Genomic DNA, 16,321 nt, shown 5'->3' on the forward strand with positions numbered 1-16,321 from the left:
CTAATCAGGAAGGCAGACCTGCAAAGCAGTATTTGTAGTACAGTGTGGTAAGTGCTACTGAGAGTGTTCAGATGCTACAGGCTATGCTGGAGATGGTTTCTTCCTCAGAAGTGGGACCCAGAGACACCACAGCTGTCAGAGGTGTGGTTCAGCGCAGTGCAGCTGGAGGAGGCAGGGCATGCGCTTGGTTTAGAAAATGTGTTGAAGGGAGGTAGTGCATGAGCTCACAAGACGGCAGTGGAAGTGTCACTTTCAATTACAAGGTCTCTAGAGATTTACAACCTGAGTAGAGTTGGTCCAGGAATGGATTATGTAACAGGAAATGAAACAGGCACGTTCACATGAGGAACTTGGATGTGAAAGGAAACAGTACCAGGTTTTCTTTGGTTAAGGGATGAAAATTAGTTTAGCATTTCTTAGGGGTGGGAATAACTAACATAAATTGAAGATTAATGAGGAGTGATATTAAATTTGTATGATTAATAGGTTTTTTGTTTGTTTGTTTGTTTGTTTTTGTTTGGTTTTTTTAAGAACCCTTATCTCCAACTTTCTAACTCGTCTTCAGAGAGCTCTTCTGGTCTCTCCTTATAAACTGAGGATGTTTTGATTGCTCATATTTCTTCAGAGGTTAATGATATAAAACCCTAAAGTAGATTTTATTTGCTCTGACAGAACAAATTTTGAAAGATTAAAAGTGGTGTTTATGTTTCAGGCTACATCGTCTTCAGTGGGCCACGTCGAGCCAATGGCATACAAGGCTTACGATTTATCATCCAGTCGGAAAAGCCTCCTCACTACCTGGAGAGCAGAGTGGAAGCTTTCTTAATTGCCATGGAAAAGTCTATAGAGGACATGACAGAAGAGGCCTTCCAAAAACATATTCAAGCATTAGCAATTCGTCGACTAGACAAACCAAAGAAGCTATCTGCAGAGTGTGCTAAATATTGGGGGGAAATCATCTCCCAGCAATACAATTTTGACAGAGGTAAGGCAGAAATAGGGTGTATAAGTGTAACATTTGAGGACACTGAGTCCATTCTACAAAATGGTATTCGTTTTAGAGGTGATGTTCTAGTACTGATGGGGGCAAGGCATAGACAGCTCTTCTAAAGAACCATTATTTAACATAATTTCCTACTGGAAACTTCATCTTTTTTTCTTCTCTAAAGCTTGAGCTGGATCTACCTATGTCTCATAATAATACACTAATAATAAATCTAATTTCATTTTTCGTGTTCAATTGCTATGCCCCTGAGGCTCTGAGCATGGGCATGTAGGTGTCTATTTTCCATAACACTTTAAAAAAAAAATTTAAATTTGCAGATTGAATTCATTGGAGGCAAGTGCTGCCGTGGAGGCACAGGGATTCAAACATTTGCCTTTAAGGATCTCCAAAAATTTGTCTGTGCTTTTAGATTGAGAATGCTCCCCAAAGTCTCCCACTTATCAGCTTCCTTTCACCTTTCTTCCAGAGTAGACATTAACAGTGGGGCGTGCTAAACTACACTAGAATTCAGGAGAGTTAGGTTGTGTTCTCATTCTGACACCAAGAAACTGAAGATCTTAGCCAACACTCCTCTTTTGGGCTGCCCTACCTGTAATTTTCTAGCAGTTATATTCACTATTAATATAGTACCTACAACTTACTGAATGTTTCTCATGTCCCTTAGCAATGTGTTATTGTCATGTTTCTTAGTTCTCATTATATTCCCATTAAGTAGTTATTATCCCCAATTTCCAGATGAAGAAACTGAAGCTCAGAAAAGTGGAAGTGATTAACCCAAGATCCAACAGCTCATAAGTAGAGAGCCGGGATATCCTCTTAATTTTTTACTTGAAATTTATTCCCTTACTATTGCAGAAGCAGATGATCACTTAAAAATGTGGGTACTTAGGAGTGTTGAAGTATATTATCACTTAGTGTAGTATTCTGGGCTACTTAAAATGGGGTTGTTAGTAAATTACTGTTTAATTACTTTTCCAGATAATACAGAAGTTGCATATTTAAAGACACTAACCAAGGAAGATATCATCAAATTCTACAAGGTAAATTCAATTCATATATTTAGATTTTGACTGATAAGGAAATATGATATGTTCTGTGTTGTGAACCAAGTCACACAGGATTTATGAAAGCGTGTTTATGGATTTAATTTTTTTTGACACATAATTACTGTTAGAAAAAAGAGAAAATTTATATTGAACCTAATACGGTTTTCTTCTCCCTCTGAACCAGGGACGGCGATGGCCTTTCTGGCTTCCTGATTCATCTCTTTAGGCTACCTTTTTGTTTCTTCTCTCTATTCCCCACCCTAACTCACAAAGAACATTGCTGAGCTTGTCTGGTGGGAAGGAAAAGCAAGGAAAACAAATAGAACTTGGGAATTAGATTGTTCTCCAATCTCTGACAACTATAAATTGTCTTCACCCATTTAGGTGCCACTGTGGCTCCTTCTTTAAATAAATGATTACTCACCTTTGGACATTGTTCAGGGATCTTATGGGTTTTGAATGCCTGTGGGCACTGAGAAAGTTTATCAAGAGAAAAATAGACACCACCATGAACATTTTCCCAGTACAGCTTTCAGAGGTTCGCACCATGTCAATTTTCCCCACCTGTAACAAAATTCCAAGACGGGTAGCAAAAATTTTGTTATGTGGGTATATAATGTGTAATAAGCATGCTAAGTGCAAAAATTAAATTTTAAGCTGCAATAGAGTTGTACTTAAAGTATTACATATATTCTTTGTAATACATTGGGGCCTTTATTATGTGTAAAATACTTTCATATCTATTTTGCAAAATAAGGAGCAACATTATACTCTGTAATTACCATAGTGCCTTAGAATTATATCATAGCTAGTGTTCTAGCCACTTCTCCGGGTTCATCACATCTGATTTATTAGGTGCCAGTCGTTTGGTCAGGAACTCAGTCCTGCCCTGTTCTGACATCTCTTTAGGAGAGAAATCACCTACTTTGCAATGTCATTTTTCAGGGAGATATTGTAACTGACAATATAAGAGTCAGTACTTGCAGTTCTCATTAGAATGATTTTGTGAGATTACTTGCACAGTGAAGGCTAATCACATTTTTCTCCTGTACTGGAGTTTCTATGTGAGAGAAACTGGTTCTATGTGAGAGAGTGAGAAAAAGGGAATGTCCCGACGTGAAGGTGCTGGTCGTTTCCTAAAGGAAAGTGGTGACCTTGCGCTGTTGACGAGTCACTCATACTTCTTACCACCAGATCCTCTGCGAAACTACAAGGCCGATGTTCTCTGTATGTGCAAACAAGTATCAATATAGCCAGTAACACCTTAGCAATAAATTAAAGGAAGACTAACGATTTTAGTTTCAAAATTTGACAGTAAAAGCCAGTGTTTTGAATGTACCTTTTTTGGCAGTGAGATTTGAGCCATTTGGGCTGTGGAAGGGGCTGGGCAAGTGATTTTCTTTACTTCGCAGCTCCCTTTGCATTGTGTAAAGGAAGATAAGGGTCTCATCTAAACTACTCTTGCTCTTTTGCAGTAGTCATCTTTAAAATATATACATATCTTTTTTTTTTTTGATAAGGGAAGACTACGCATGTATAGGGACAATGGATGTATGGGAAATCTCTGCATCTTTCACTCAGTTTTCTTGTGAACACAAAACTGCTTTAAAAACTATATATGTATATGTATTTATGTATGTATATATGTATGTCTAAAACACACGTTTTGTTAATAAAAACACATATAAAACAAAATTTTGATCTGAAATTTAACCCCAGCTAGTCTTTGTGTAAATGGAGAGAGAGTTACAGTAGGACAGTGAGGGGCAGAGTTAGGTGTAGGAACAATGCTTAGGACACATGTCCACTGCCAGGCTGTTCAGTTGTCTAGAGTGCCCTGCTTAGAGCTGCTGGCCTCACTCAGTGATCTCAACTTCTCCAAAGGTTCTTTTACCTGTAGGGGCAGCAGCAGGAACATATATGGCCTCTGAATACAGAGCGGGGGGTTCAGCCCCATCACCAACTAGCTGGCTCTGTGACCTCGGCCAAGTTACTTAAGCTTCTAGCTTCAGTTTCCTTATTTACGAAATAGAGAATAATTGGAGTATTAATTGAAATGAGATACGTAAAGTGATTAGAACTTAGTATTTAATAACTAGTTATTGTTATCTATTAGTAATACTCAATCCTAGGATTTTTAAATGCTTTAATCAGAATACTTTAAATCAGAATATGTTTTTTTTAATATTATAAAATAAGTTTTAGTTGTGTTTGTTTGCTACTTAAGACTGTTAAACTGTGAGGTTAAGTATCTGTTCTCAATTGCCTACAAAAAAGGGTGATCATGTGTAGCTCTTTTTGGTTTCTGAGACAGTCATTTTAAGGCATTATGTGTGTTCAGAAAGAATGATGTCCTCATATAACGTACTGTAATGTTTCCAAAAGAAATGAAGATTTGCCTTTCCTTCCACATCCTATTATTCATGTGAAATTTGTTATAACAGACTGAATTTTTCTTGTCTTAAAAATAAGTGTTTACCAACGAGCTTAAGTTAAATCTCAAACATTTCCCTAGCTGTGTCCCATAATATACCAGTGTTCTACAAGATATTAATAGGGGTAACTAGAAAAAAAGAGTTTCGTGACCATTTAAGTTTGGAAATGGCTACACTCTTTATTCCTGTTCTTGGAGAATCACAGAGTGGGTTAGCATTTTAAAAGTTCTAGGAAGCCCCAGAGTAAAGACTTCTATAGCCTAGCATTTGTTTAACTTTGATCAAGAAAACATTTCCTTAACTGATTTCACCATGGACCTTTTTTTTTTTTTTTGCACTAAATACCTATAAATATCTCCTGGGATTCTAGTGTTCCTTAGAACAGGGGTCCCCAAACCCCATGCTGTGGACCAGCACTGGTCAGTGGCCTGTTAGGAACCAGGCTGCACAGCAGGAAGTGAGTGGCAGGCAAGCCACTGAAGCTTCATCTGTATTTGTAGCAGAGAATCAAGTGAGCTAAATAGGAGAGTGCCTTGTATAAGGCAGAACTTCATAAATGCTAGTTTCCTCTTCTGTTGGTAGGCGAGGGACCACAGCAGTGCCCTGGTGTAGAATCTGAGGTTCTTAGAGGAGCAGGCTTTGTGGTTATCTCTTGACTAAGCTCAGTCCATTGTCTCTGCAGACACTAAAGATCACTAGGTGTGGCCCTGAGTCACACCCCACTGAGTGCTGGGCTACATTTTTAATCCCAGCCGAAGTACTTATTTGCCGTAGGAGTTTGAACACATCACTTCATCTCCTTGGACTCGGTTTTTTTCATCTGTAAAATGGGGTTAAAAATAATTCTTGCCTGATATTTGTAGAGTTTAAATGAAATATTGTAACTGAGGGGAAGGAAAAGGAAGCATCTTTTCTGTTTCTGGTTCTTCACAGTTGTAAGAGAACACCGCATTTTAAGTTCCTTAGTGGGCAAAAGGGTGACTTTGCCATTCTTTCTGCCTAGGAAATGTTGGCTGTAGATGCCCCGAGGAGACATAAGGTATCCGTCCATGTTCTTGCCAGAGAAATGGATTCTTGTAAGTATTTATTCTTGACTTTTTTGACTGTTTTTTAGGCACATGATAGCTGTCCCTTCCCACAGCTACATCTCTTATCGAGTACCAGAAAGTAAAGGGGTGCAGAAGGGAACTAACTGGAGACAGGGTCTGCTCAGCAAAGCAAAAATAAGGGGAAAAGAGAAATGAGTCAGTGAAGGGGAGAGCCAATACCAGATGGCACAATGAAGGCTGGCTACAGCCCTTTAAGAAAGCACAGCTAGTTGCCGGTGGGATGTCTCCAAAGAAGCCATATGGAACCACTGCATGTAGTGAGGAAGAATAAGCAATTTATCTGCTCCGTCCTTCCCATCTCCTGTCTCTGACTGGCCAAGGTTTGCCCCACAACCATTAACTCCCCCGGCCTTCAGGGTCCAGTGAGGTCAGACATGGGCACTAAAATTGCTGCTGCCAAGACTTTAATAACCATGGTAACATCATGAACCATCATTGGGGACACTCCAGATAGGAGGCAGGACAAGTAATCAAGGCCTCGGGGAGCAGGCAGCCTGAGAGGATCTGAGAAGTACATGAACTGGGCCTGATACAGTTGTTTAATGAGCTGAGTCTGGTTTCTTTTGTTTTTCTAAAATGGCTCTTGTGTGCTAGTATCAATAAGTGCAAAGCATTAAACTTTTCATTTTCTTATAGGTCCTGTGGTTGGAGAGTTCCCATGTCAAAATGATATAAATTTGTTACAAGCACCAGCCTTACCACAAGTAAGAAATATAAATGTTATGTTAGATTGCACTATTAGGGGACTTACTACTTAGAAGGAGCTTATTCATCAGGACACATAAGACCTAGAGGTTTCAGGTCACCAGGTGTTAGAGCCTCTACCTTTGGTCTCCCTTAAAGGCCAGGTCTCCGTTCTTTCTGGCAGTTCCCAGTGGTCACTTTTCCCTTTTCAGCTGCAGAGAAACTCAACCTCTGCCCTTGTCTGCCTTTGCCTCTAGCTTGAACGGTTGTGTTACTCCACAACGAGTCCTCTCCAGCCACGTTTGTTCCCAGCCCCTTCCACAGCCTGGCGCATTTTAGTCATCTGGAAAGGTTGGCATTTACTTGCAGGAGGAGGAAACTGGCAGTGTGACCAGGCCCCCACTGGGTGGGCACAGCAGCCTCCACGACTCTGCTGAAGCCTTGGTGCTGAGCCCTTGGTGTGCCAGCCTTGTATGTCCAGAGGAAAGCTGTGTCCTCCATCTGGCCCACAGCCCCACTAGGGACATTCACCATGGATTGGCATAGATCTTCTGGCCCTACTGATACAAAAAGAAAGGCCAGCAGATCATAATATATGGGGTAGAAATTAGTATATCTAAAAAAAAAAGAGAGAGAGAAAAATGTCAATGTCCTGTTGAGTCTGTTTCTTAGGCTGATATACTAAAAGAAAATTTTTCTTTGCAGCCTGAAGTGATTCAGAACATGACCGAGTTCAAGCGTGGTTTGCCGCTGTTTCCCCTTGTGAAGCCACATATTAACTTCATGGCTGCAAAACTCTGAAGATTCCCCACGGGTGGGAAAGTGCAAGTGGATGCATTCCTGAGTCTTCCAGGGGCCAGAAAAACAATCTTGGCCACTTTTATAGTTTCTGATTCACTATTAGAGACAAACAGAAAAGGAAGTTGTCAAATGTCATAATGTAGAAATATTAAAAATCCAAAGTAATTAAATTACAGAATCTTTTAGATGTAGAATATTTTTAAAATACATGCCTCTTAAATATTTAAAAAAAAATTTTCATTACTGAGAGAAATTTCTCTTATATAACAATACTTAAGATGATAAATGATATTCCTATAGAATGTTTCTTCCATATTCTGTAAAATAGTCACTTGTCAGAAGAAAATATGTTACCTTTTTTCTAAAAGCCTCCTACGTTGACAGAAAAGTCTTCAAAACATTTAGAAAGGTAATACCTTTTTAAAAATTTGTCCTCAAATTTGCTTTCTACTTGATGGTTTCATGTAAATTAATGGAGAACATAACATTTGGCAGATAATAAACAAAACAATGTAATTTTCTTTTATTAGTCAAATTGCTGATTATAAGGCATGGTTTTAATCTTTTTATAAAATTTGAACATGTTTTTTATTCAAACTAGACAAATGCTGGAAAACCCTAGAACACCCTACTTATTTATAGTGCTAGAAATACAGAATTACTTTACATTGATTTTGTCCCAAACTGAATTTCTCAGGATTACTGTGATTCGTTTCTTTCTGATTGGATTATATTGGCATTCTTGTTCATAGTTGGTTTGCAGTGTTCCATCAGTTTTACTTTTCTCATCAAGATGTTACTGTATTTATTTAACAAGTACAAATAGGGTGAACTTCAGATCCCACTGAGTGTGTGACATGCTTTTCCAACATCAGCTATTTAAACACCTGTAACTTTTTACTACCGTAAAATTACAGTGAGTATATGAACCAATATATTTGCCCCATTATGAAGTTAAAAGTCAACAAGTACAAAGCTAACTTTTTGGAAGTATAAAAATTAAAACCTTGGATTCTTAAATAGCATGATCTCCATAAGACTCTAAAATCCATTTTGCTACCAGTCTAATATTGCCTTAAGTGTTAAGTTATTTTTTGAATATATAAATGTAAACATACAAACACACAAATGATGACTGGAGTGGACTTTTAAAAAATATTTTTTTCATGAGATACTATTTTAGATGAAATCGTTACTATAGATTTAACAGCTGTTTTGAAATATTTACTGTTATTAAAACTTCAAGAGAAATTGTGAATATACTTTCACATACAGGCACTAGTAACAATAAGTGGTCCTATTGTCCACTAACTCAGGCAAAGTAAAGTATGGCATTTTCAAGTGACATTTTACCTCCATATGAGTTGGTTTGCCAGGACTTCTTTCTGTAGAGTCATGTTTTCTTACATCTTAAGTTTTCACATTTGCCGTTATCCAAATAATCTAAATTTGGGGCAGGAATGATATAATCACAGCTATGGAGGCTGCTTCGAAAAGCGGGGCTCCATTTCACATCAATGTGGTGCTGTAACTGTCTTTTATCCCTACCTTCAAGAGCTTCCTTATATGAAGCTTGTATTTGTCCATCAGAAGGTGTGTGAGTTAACACTTCCTTCTGGTTTTATGCATTTGTAGACTATGCAGCTTTTCATCAAATTGCAAATATATATGAGAGGGATCTAAAATTAGTCCTGAGTGTTTAAATCCACCACTGTTAGGAGTAAATAATCCACCTACCTTTTCTGTGGAAAATTATGTGCTATTGAGTAACTTTTAGCTCTTTTTAATAAATGGGTGACATTTAACAGAGTCATTATTAGGAGCAAGTCACGTGAAGAAATCTGAAAGGAATAGCATGTGGTCTTCCAGGAGCCTGTGATTGTTGTTCAGTGTGCTCCAGCATTGGCTGGCATCCAGATTGGATCTAGAGCTACTGTTGGATCACTCAGGCAAACTAATGGATTCATTTAAATGGGTCCAAGCTGCAGTCCACAAGCAATAACAGACTACCCCGGATACTGCTATTTACTCGATGCTTATTTAGTAAAGATCTGTGAAACAAACTAAGGTATTAGTTACCTGTGACTTTTTAATAGTCTTTTTGACTAGTTGATTTGGAGGAGCGAGCATGTGACACAGCCAGTATGGTGGAGTGCTAGGATAATCCTGTTTACAATAAATCGCCTGAATTTAACCTCTGAAGTTTGCATTTGTATTTTTTTTAGTCAGTGGCCAATCCTCAACCTACCTACATCCTTACTAGACAATGTTGCTTGCTTTCATTGCTTCTAATGCAGAAAGCAGTGAATTTTTTTAAGTGTATCTGGGTAGCAGTGATTTAGTCAAATAAATGAGTCAACTTCACACTCTTAGGAACAGATCACGCTTTTTCATAACGGGTTTGCCTCGAGGACACAGGTGTCATGAAAACCACCACTAAATCTAAGCCAGAATGGAAAAAGAAGACTCATATTAACATCGTCTTCATTGGACAAGTAGATTTAGGCAAGTACGCCACTACTGGCCATCTGATCTACTAACGTGGTGGGATCAATGAAAGAACCATTGAAAATTTTGAGGCCGCTGAGTTGGGGAAGGGCTCCTTCAAGTATGACTGGATCTTGGGTAAACTGAAAGCTGAATGTGAGTGTGGTATCACCGTTGACATCTCCCTGTGGAAATGCTAAACCAGCAAGTATTATGTGACCATCATTGATGCCCCAGAACACAGAGACTTCATCAAAAACATTATAGATACATCTCAAACTGACTCCGCTATCCTGATTGTTGCTACTGGTGTTGGTGAATTTGAAACAGGTATCTCCAAAAAATGGGCAGACCTGTGACATGCCCTTCTGGCTTATACACTGCATGTGAAACAACAAAATGGATTCCAATGAGCCACCCTGCAGCCAGAAGAGTATTTAAGGAAATCATTGAGGCAGTCGGCACCTACGTTAAGAAAATTGGCTACAATCCTGACATAGTAGCATTTGTGCCAATTTCTGGTTGAAATGGTGACAACATGCTAGAGCCAAGTGCTAATGAGCTTTGGTCCAAGGGATGGAAAGTCACCTGTAAAAGCGGCAATGCCATTGGAACTGCTTGAAGCTCTAGACTGCATCCTGCCACCAACTCATCCAACTAACAAGCCCTCGCATCTGCCCCTCCAGGTTGTCTACAGAATTGGTGGTATTAATACTGTCCCTGAGGGGCAAGTGGAGGTTGGTATCCTCCATCCTGGCATGTTGGTCACCTTTGCTCCAGTCACTTACAACTGAAGTCATCTGTTGAAATGCACCATGAAGCTTTAAGTGAAGCTATTCCTGGGACAATGTGGGCTTCAGTGTCAAGAATGTGTCTATCAAAAATGTTCGTCATGGCACTATGGCTGGTGACAGCAAAAATGACCCTTCAGTGGAAGCAGCTGGCTTCACGGCTCAGGTGATTATCCTGAACCATCCAGTCCAAATCAGTGCTGGATATGCACCTGTGCTGGATTGTCACACAGCTCACATTGCAGGTTTGCTGAGCTGAAGAAGACTGATGGTCATTCTGGGAGAAAGTCGGAAGATAGCCAAAGTTTTTGAAATCTGGTGATGTTGCCATCATTGATATGGTTCCTGGCAAACCCACGTGTGTTGAGAACTTCTCTGGCTATCCTCCTCTGGGCCATTTTGCTGTTCATAACATGAGACAGACAGTTGCTGTGGTGTCATCAAAGTAGTGGACATGAAGGCAGCTGGAGCTGGCAAAGTCTCCATGTCTGCCCAGAAGATTCAGAAGGCTGAATAAGTATTATCCCTAATACCTGAGAATGGTCTCAGAATTGTTTGTCTCAATTGGCCATTTAAGTTTAATAGTAAAAGATTGGTTAATGATTACAAGGCATCATAAAACCTTCAGAAGGAAAGATGAATGTTTTGTGGACCATTTTTTGTGTGTGTCATAGTTTTTAAGTTATTAGTTTTTAAATGCTTTTTAATGGAAATAACTTGACCAAAAATCTGTCAGAGAATTTTGAGACCTATTAAAACAAAATGTAGTGAGAAAAAAAAAGATTAGATCATTTTTGCAAAACAGGAACCTCGGTGTGAGAGGCTGAACTCTTTGCTGTGAGCATTGTCATCGACCCCAAACCCAGAAAGGTTTATCCCTGGCATTATAGGGAGGAAAATAAAAATGGTAGAAAAACAAAAATTTCTTTCTTTCCTTTTTTTTTTTTTTTCTTTAGGCAAGGCAACCCTTGGTTGACCTCACAGATTGCAAGGACCTTGTTAGCTTACAATCTCTTATTTTCTATTTTTTTTTATGTCTACAGCGCCTGGTCTTCCTACGTGGTCTTCTGTGCAAGTACTAACCAGGCCCGACCCTGCTTAGCTTCTGAGATCAGACAGAATCGGGCTTGTTCAGGGTGGCATGGCTGTAGACAAAATTCCTTTACAGCTGATCTTTGTATCTTATTGTAACATAACATCTCCAGCAGCAGGTTAGGCAGATGTCCCTTGTCTCTGACTATTAAGATAAACTTCCTATTTGTGTGGTTGCTGGCTGGCTCAGATAGGCATCTCTGAAGAAAGTCTGCTTGTTCCTTAGTTTCCAGCCTGGGACAGTGGGGCCAACCCACACAGTCAGCATTGTGCTCAGGGATGGTGCAAGCAGCCCCATCCAGAGGCCCAGAGTGACCCCTGGTTCTATGGCTTGGTGCAGTTTCCCACTCTCCCGGTGCATGGGGGGCAATCATCTGGTCCCCTCCTGGTACCCTATAATATGGCTTTTTGGAATGTTGTTGCTTGTGGTGAAAACCAAGGGTTCTCATATACTCATTTCCCTTTTGTAAGGGTAGTTCCTGCCCTCCAACTCTCCCTGGCCAGGTTTCTGCCCAGTCGGCTCCTGGATCCCAAGTATTCTGGGCTGCCTATCGAATGAAGTTCATTTGTTGTCTTTGTCAACATAAACATTGTAGACACCATGGCTTTTTGTGGAAAAGCATATTGATAGTATTGCATTGCTGCTTTTCTCATCCAAGTCCAACTCCAAAGATATTACAGCATTTTGGACAGCTCATACCCTAAATTAACCTTAACATTATAAATATAAAGCACTTTATGGATTATAGACCACCTTCACAGACATCTTCCACAGTAGATCTTCCATAATAACCTTCTGACGTAGGAGTACTATGATTAAAATTATCAACATCCCAGGTTTTCAGAGGCATAAATAGCTCAGAAAGGCTAAGTCCTTTGCCCTGGATCATACAGGAAGCACAAATTCAACCCTCTATTTAAGAAATTGAATTATTACTCTTCTCATAAAGAAAATTCCAAGCCCAGATGGCTTCACTGGTAAATTTTATCAAATGTTTAAAGATGAAATTATACCAATTTTACATAAAATTTTAGAAAACAGAAGAGGAACCCTATTTATGAAGCCAGCATTTACTTTATGAGGCCAACATTACCTTTATACCAAAATCAGACAAAGATATTTTAAGAAAGCTTCAAACTAGTTATCCTTTAAAAAGTTTCAAAAGTCTTTAACAAAATATTAGCAATTTGAATTCGGCAATATATAAAAAGGAGTTTTTTATATAGTTGATTTTCAAATATGCCAACCTTACGTGGTGACAAAGTCGAGTTTTCCTAGGAATGAAAGGTTGGTATATTTGAAAATTAGTTATTTATCATAGAAGCAGAATTGAGAAAAAAAATCACATGATCATTTCACTAGACATAGTAAAAGCATTTTACAAAGTTCATAAGAAAATCTTTCAGCAAATAAGGAATAGAAGAGAACTTCCTCATCCTAATAAAGGGAATTTACAAAATACCTACTGGTAACATGATATTGAATGATAAAATATTGAACATTCTTCCTCTAAGATCTGCACCAAGATGAGGATGTATGCTCTCGCTACTTCTGTATAAATTCGTATTTGAGGTCCTAGTTACTGCAGTAAAGACTGGAAAGGATGAAGTAAAACTCTAGTCACAGATGACATGAGCACATACAAAACTCTTAAGGACTACAAAAATGCTACTATAAACTGAATTAACAAAGTAATGGGAAATAAATAATAACGAATTCACTTTATGTGTATATACTGTCAACAGAATTCAAATATTTTCAATAGCACCAAAATAGGGGTAAATTTTTAAAAATTTGAATAACCTGTATACTGAAAACTTAAAAACATTACTGAAAGACCTAAATAAAAGGATATATGCATCATATTCATGGAGACAGTTTTTTTAAGAGACCCATTCTCCCCCATTGATCTGTAGATTGTAAACAATGCCTATCAAAATCCCAGCAGTGTTTTTTGGCAGACATTTACAGGCTGATTTTTAAAATCACATAAATGTCCAATTAATCTTGAATAGCTATAATAATTCTAAAAAAGAAGATCAAAGTTACCCTTTCTAATAGTGAGCCTTATATAAAACTATATCATAATCAAGATAGTATGGTGTTGGCCTAAGGATAAACATATAGGTCAATGGAAGAGAATAGTCCAGAAATAGATCCCCACATTGATTTCAATTGATCTTTGGCGAAAGTGTTCATGGTAATTTGATGGGTAAATCACCTTTTCAACAGTGGTTCAAGGACACCTGGATATCCTTATGGAAAAAAAATTGAGCCTTAACCCTTACCTCATGGCATATACAAAATTAACTCAAAATGGACTACAGATTTAAACATAAACTATAAAACTTATATAATGAAACAAGAGAAAATAATTTTCAAAGTTTAGTAGGCAAAAATTTCATTAGGATTCAAAAGTCACTAGCTATCAAAGAAAAAAAGGAAGTTTTTCAAGTTTAAAAATGTCTTTTCTTCAAAGGATACCATTACGGAAAAAAAAAAGGCAAGCTGCTTCCAGGGAGAAAATATTTGCAATACGTAAATCAGACAAAGGATATATATATAAGAATACAGAGGAAACAAAATTATAAGAAAAATCTGGTAAAAGAGTGGATGATTCACTAAAGGAGATATAAATAATAGTCCATGAAAAGATACTAAACATTATTAGTCATCAGAGAAATACAAATTAAAGCCAAAAGGAGAGGCAAAACTACAGTGAGAAGGGAGATCAGGTGATTCCTGGAGGTCATGAAACTTTCTGAAAAAAAAGAAATGTTTTATATTAATAAAAAGCTGGAAAAAAATTTTAAAACAACCCAAGTGAGGTACCATTTCAAGCAGACTGGAATAGCTAAAATTAGAAATATAATAACCAGTGAAACTTCTGGTTTCTAGCACATATCAAAAAAAAAAAGTTTCCTGCTATAGAGTAGATTTTATTGTAGCAGAGATCATATTTTGGAGAATATTTTGGAGGCAGCTTTTGATAACTGTAAAGTATGGTGAGTTAGAAATACAGAGTCAATGGGAATATTGTATTGGAGTTCACTTTAGAATACAAGCTTTAATAGTTCTACTTGCTTAAGTGGTAGATAGCAGATTTAGGGGACAGATTGAAATTCTGTAAATAGTACTCAAAATGTTTTGTAAGGCAAGTGTAAATTTCATTAATTCTAAATGCCCTAGAGGAGACTATTAGCCAAAGGAATCCTGCTATAAAGCAGGATTTTAATACTTAGAATAACTACTTTCTAATCTATCTGTTTTACAAGTTTAAATTTTTATTTTTTTTTATTATAGAAGGCTATGCCTGTATGTGATAGAAGTCATTTAGCAAGTACTTATAAAAACTTGTTGATAATAAATACTATTTAAAAGCACAAGAGAAGAAAGCCAAGTATATCTAAAAATGGGAAGAGGCTATGCTACTGAGTGCCCTTTGATTATAATGATCTTCAATAGCATTCAAGAGAAATTAAGAATGTTAAAATAAAAAGAACAAAGAAGTTCAGAATGTTATTGGTGGGCATGTTGAGCCTATTATGTTTGGTCCTTATGACTTTCAGGAGGTTTGTTCGTCACTTGGTTCAACTGGACCAGTTTTTGTAAAGTCGCATTCCAATATACTGAATGTTCTTACTGACCTGAGTCTCCTTTAATCTACAGATTAAATTCTACCAGAACAAGTAACTGATGAATGTAATGTTCTGGTTACTCTAATCTTCCTATCAAATTGTGCTTCACCTCTGGACTGCCTGGCTTCACTAATCTTATCTTCCTCCCATCACCACTTTGGAGCAAGATAAAAGCACTTTAGCTATTTGAACTCTGCTTACAACCATCACTGCAGCTGTATATATTTTTAAACTGCAGTTTGATCAAGACAGGCATTTTCCTTCCCTTTATTTTGTAAAGCATAGAGGCTGTCAGTGTATCTGCTTTGGCCGAATCCCAAAGAGTAGTTGACTAGTCTGGCCACTAGACTGGAGTTTTATCGGCTAATCAGATTCTTTAAAGCCCTTCATTTATAGATGACCAGCACGTTGACCCCGTTATCTGAACTCTGTGTCAGTTTCACACACACAATAAAGTCCCTAGTTTCCCAAAACATGGAACTCATCAAGCAACTTTAGGCTTTGCTTAGACCTGTTTTGTGGCCAAGTAAGCTAAACTTCCATTATCATAGGCTTTCTGGACCTAAGGCTTGAGCTAGCTGAGCCTAGTCTAATTACAATAGTTAGCTTAAAGTTTGGTCAGTTTGGTCTTTTGGTTCTAAAACACTTTTTCCCCTCTGGTTATACCTTCCATGTGTACCGAGAACAAAACTATGTACAATTACAAATGGGCCTTGAGAACAGCAAAAACTCTCAGTATGAACACTATTCAACCCCTACAGTAAGAGACTTGCCCAGACTTTAACATGGCTTCTAGCAGCCTAAGGTGGAGGCCCTGGGACAACCCTGCCCCTTTGGAGTTCTCATCTGGAAAGCTCAAGAATTTGCAGTTTGTTCTTGCAGGCCCCTGTTAAGAGCATTACTAAAAAGGGTTTACAGTTCTGAATTCTTTCTCTGTCCCTTTGAGATGTATATGGATCTCCTACAACTCAGGTATCTTTCTCAGAGACCTGAAAGCCATTCCTTGGAAATGTGATCTTCAGGAAGGATGGGGCCTCTGTTGTTCAGTCTCTATGGGAAGATAAAGTCTTAACTTGGATAGTTGCCAGCTAGCAGACACAGCTGGCCTGTTGGCACTTATACAGACCAATCCTCTGTAATTTTCCACTTGAGTCCCAGGTCTCTCCTCCATAAGCCCTCAGTCTCCCTTTGAAATGCCCAGTCACCTACCACTTCACAAATCGAAATGGAG

General features: G+C 38.1%; 1 protein-coding gene and 2 pseudogenes across 2 annotated transcripts in view; 2 read left to right on the forward strand and 1 right to left on the reverse strand.

Moving 5' to 3' along the window:
• Window positions 1-9,275, forward strand: part of IDE (insulin degrading enzyme) — a 99,651-nt gene extending 90,376 nt beyond the window's left edge. For both annotated transcript variants that reach the window (XM_006925948.3, XM_025042249.1), the window contains exons 21-25: window positions 713-985; window positions 1,985-2,046; window positions 5,491-5,563; window positions 6,233-6,300; window positions 6,986-9,275. In XM_006925948.3, coding sequence (XP_006926010.1) covers window positions 713-985; window positions 1,985-2,046; window positions 5,491-5,563; window positions 6,233-6,300; window positions 6,986-7,081 — 572 coding nt within the window. In that variant the 3' untranslated portion in view covers window positions 7,082-9,275. The remainder of the gene's footprint in view (window positions 1-712; window positions 986-1,984; window positions 2,047-5,490; window positions 5,564-6,232; window positions 6,301-6,985) is intronic.
• Window positions 9,276-9,419: 144 nt separating this feature from the next.
• LOC102895559 lies at window positions 9,420-11,281 on the forward strand (annotated as a pseudogene).
• Window positions 11,282-11,393: 112 nt separating this feature from the next.
• Window positions 11,394-11,512, reverse strand: LOC112474181 (annotated as a pseudogene).
• Between the last annotated feature and the right edge of the window lie 4,809 nt (window positions 11,513-16,321).

The sequence above is a fragment of the Pteropus alecto genome, unplaced genomic scaffold (assembly GCF_000325575.1).
Source record: "Pteropus alecto unplaced genomic scaffold, ASM32557v1 scaffold88, whole genome shotgun sequence".
Classification (NCBI taxonomy): domain Eukaryota; kingdom Metazoa; phylum Chordata; class Mammalia; order Chiroptera; family Pteropodidae; genus Pteropus; species Pteropus alecto.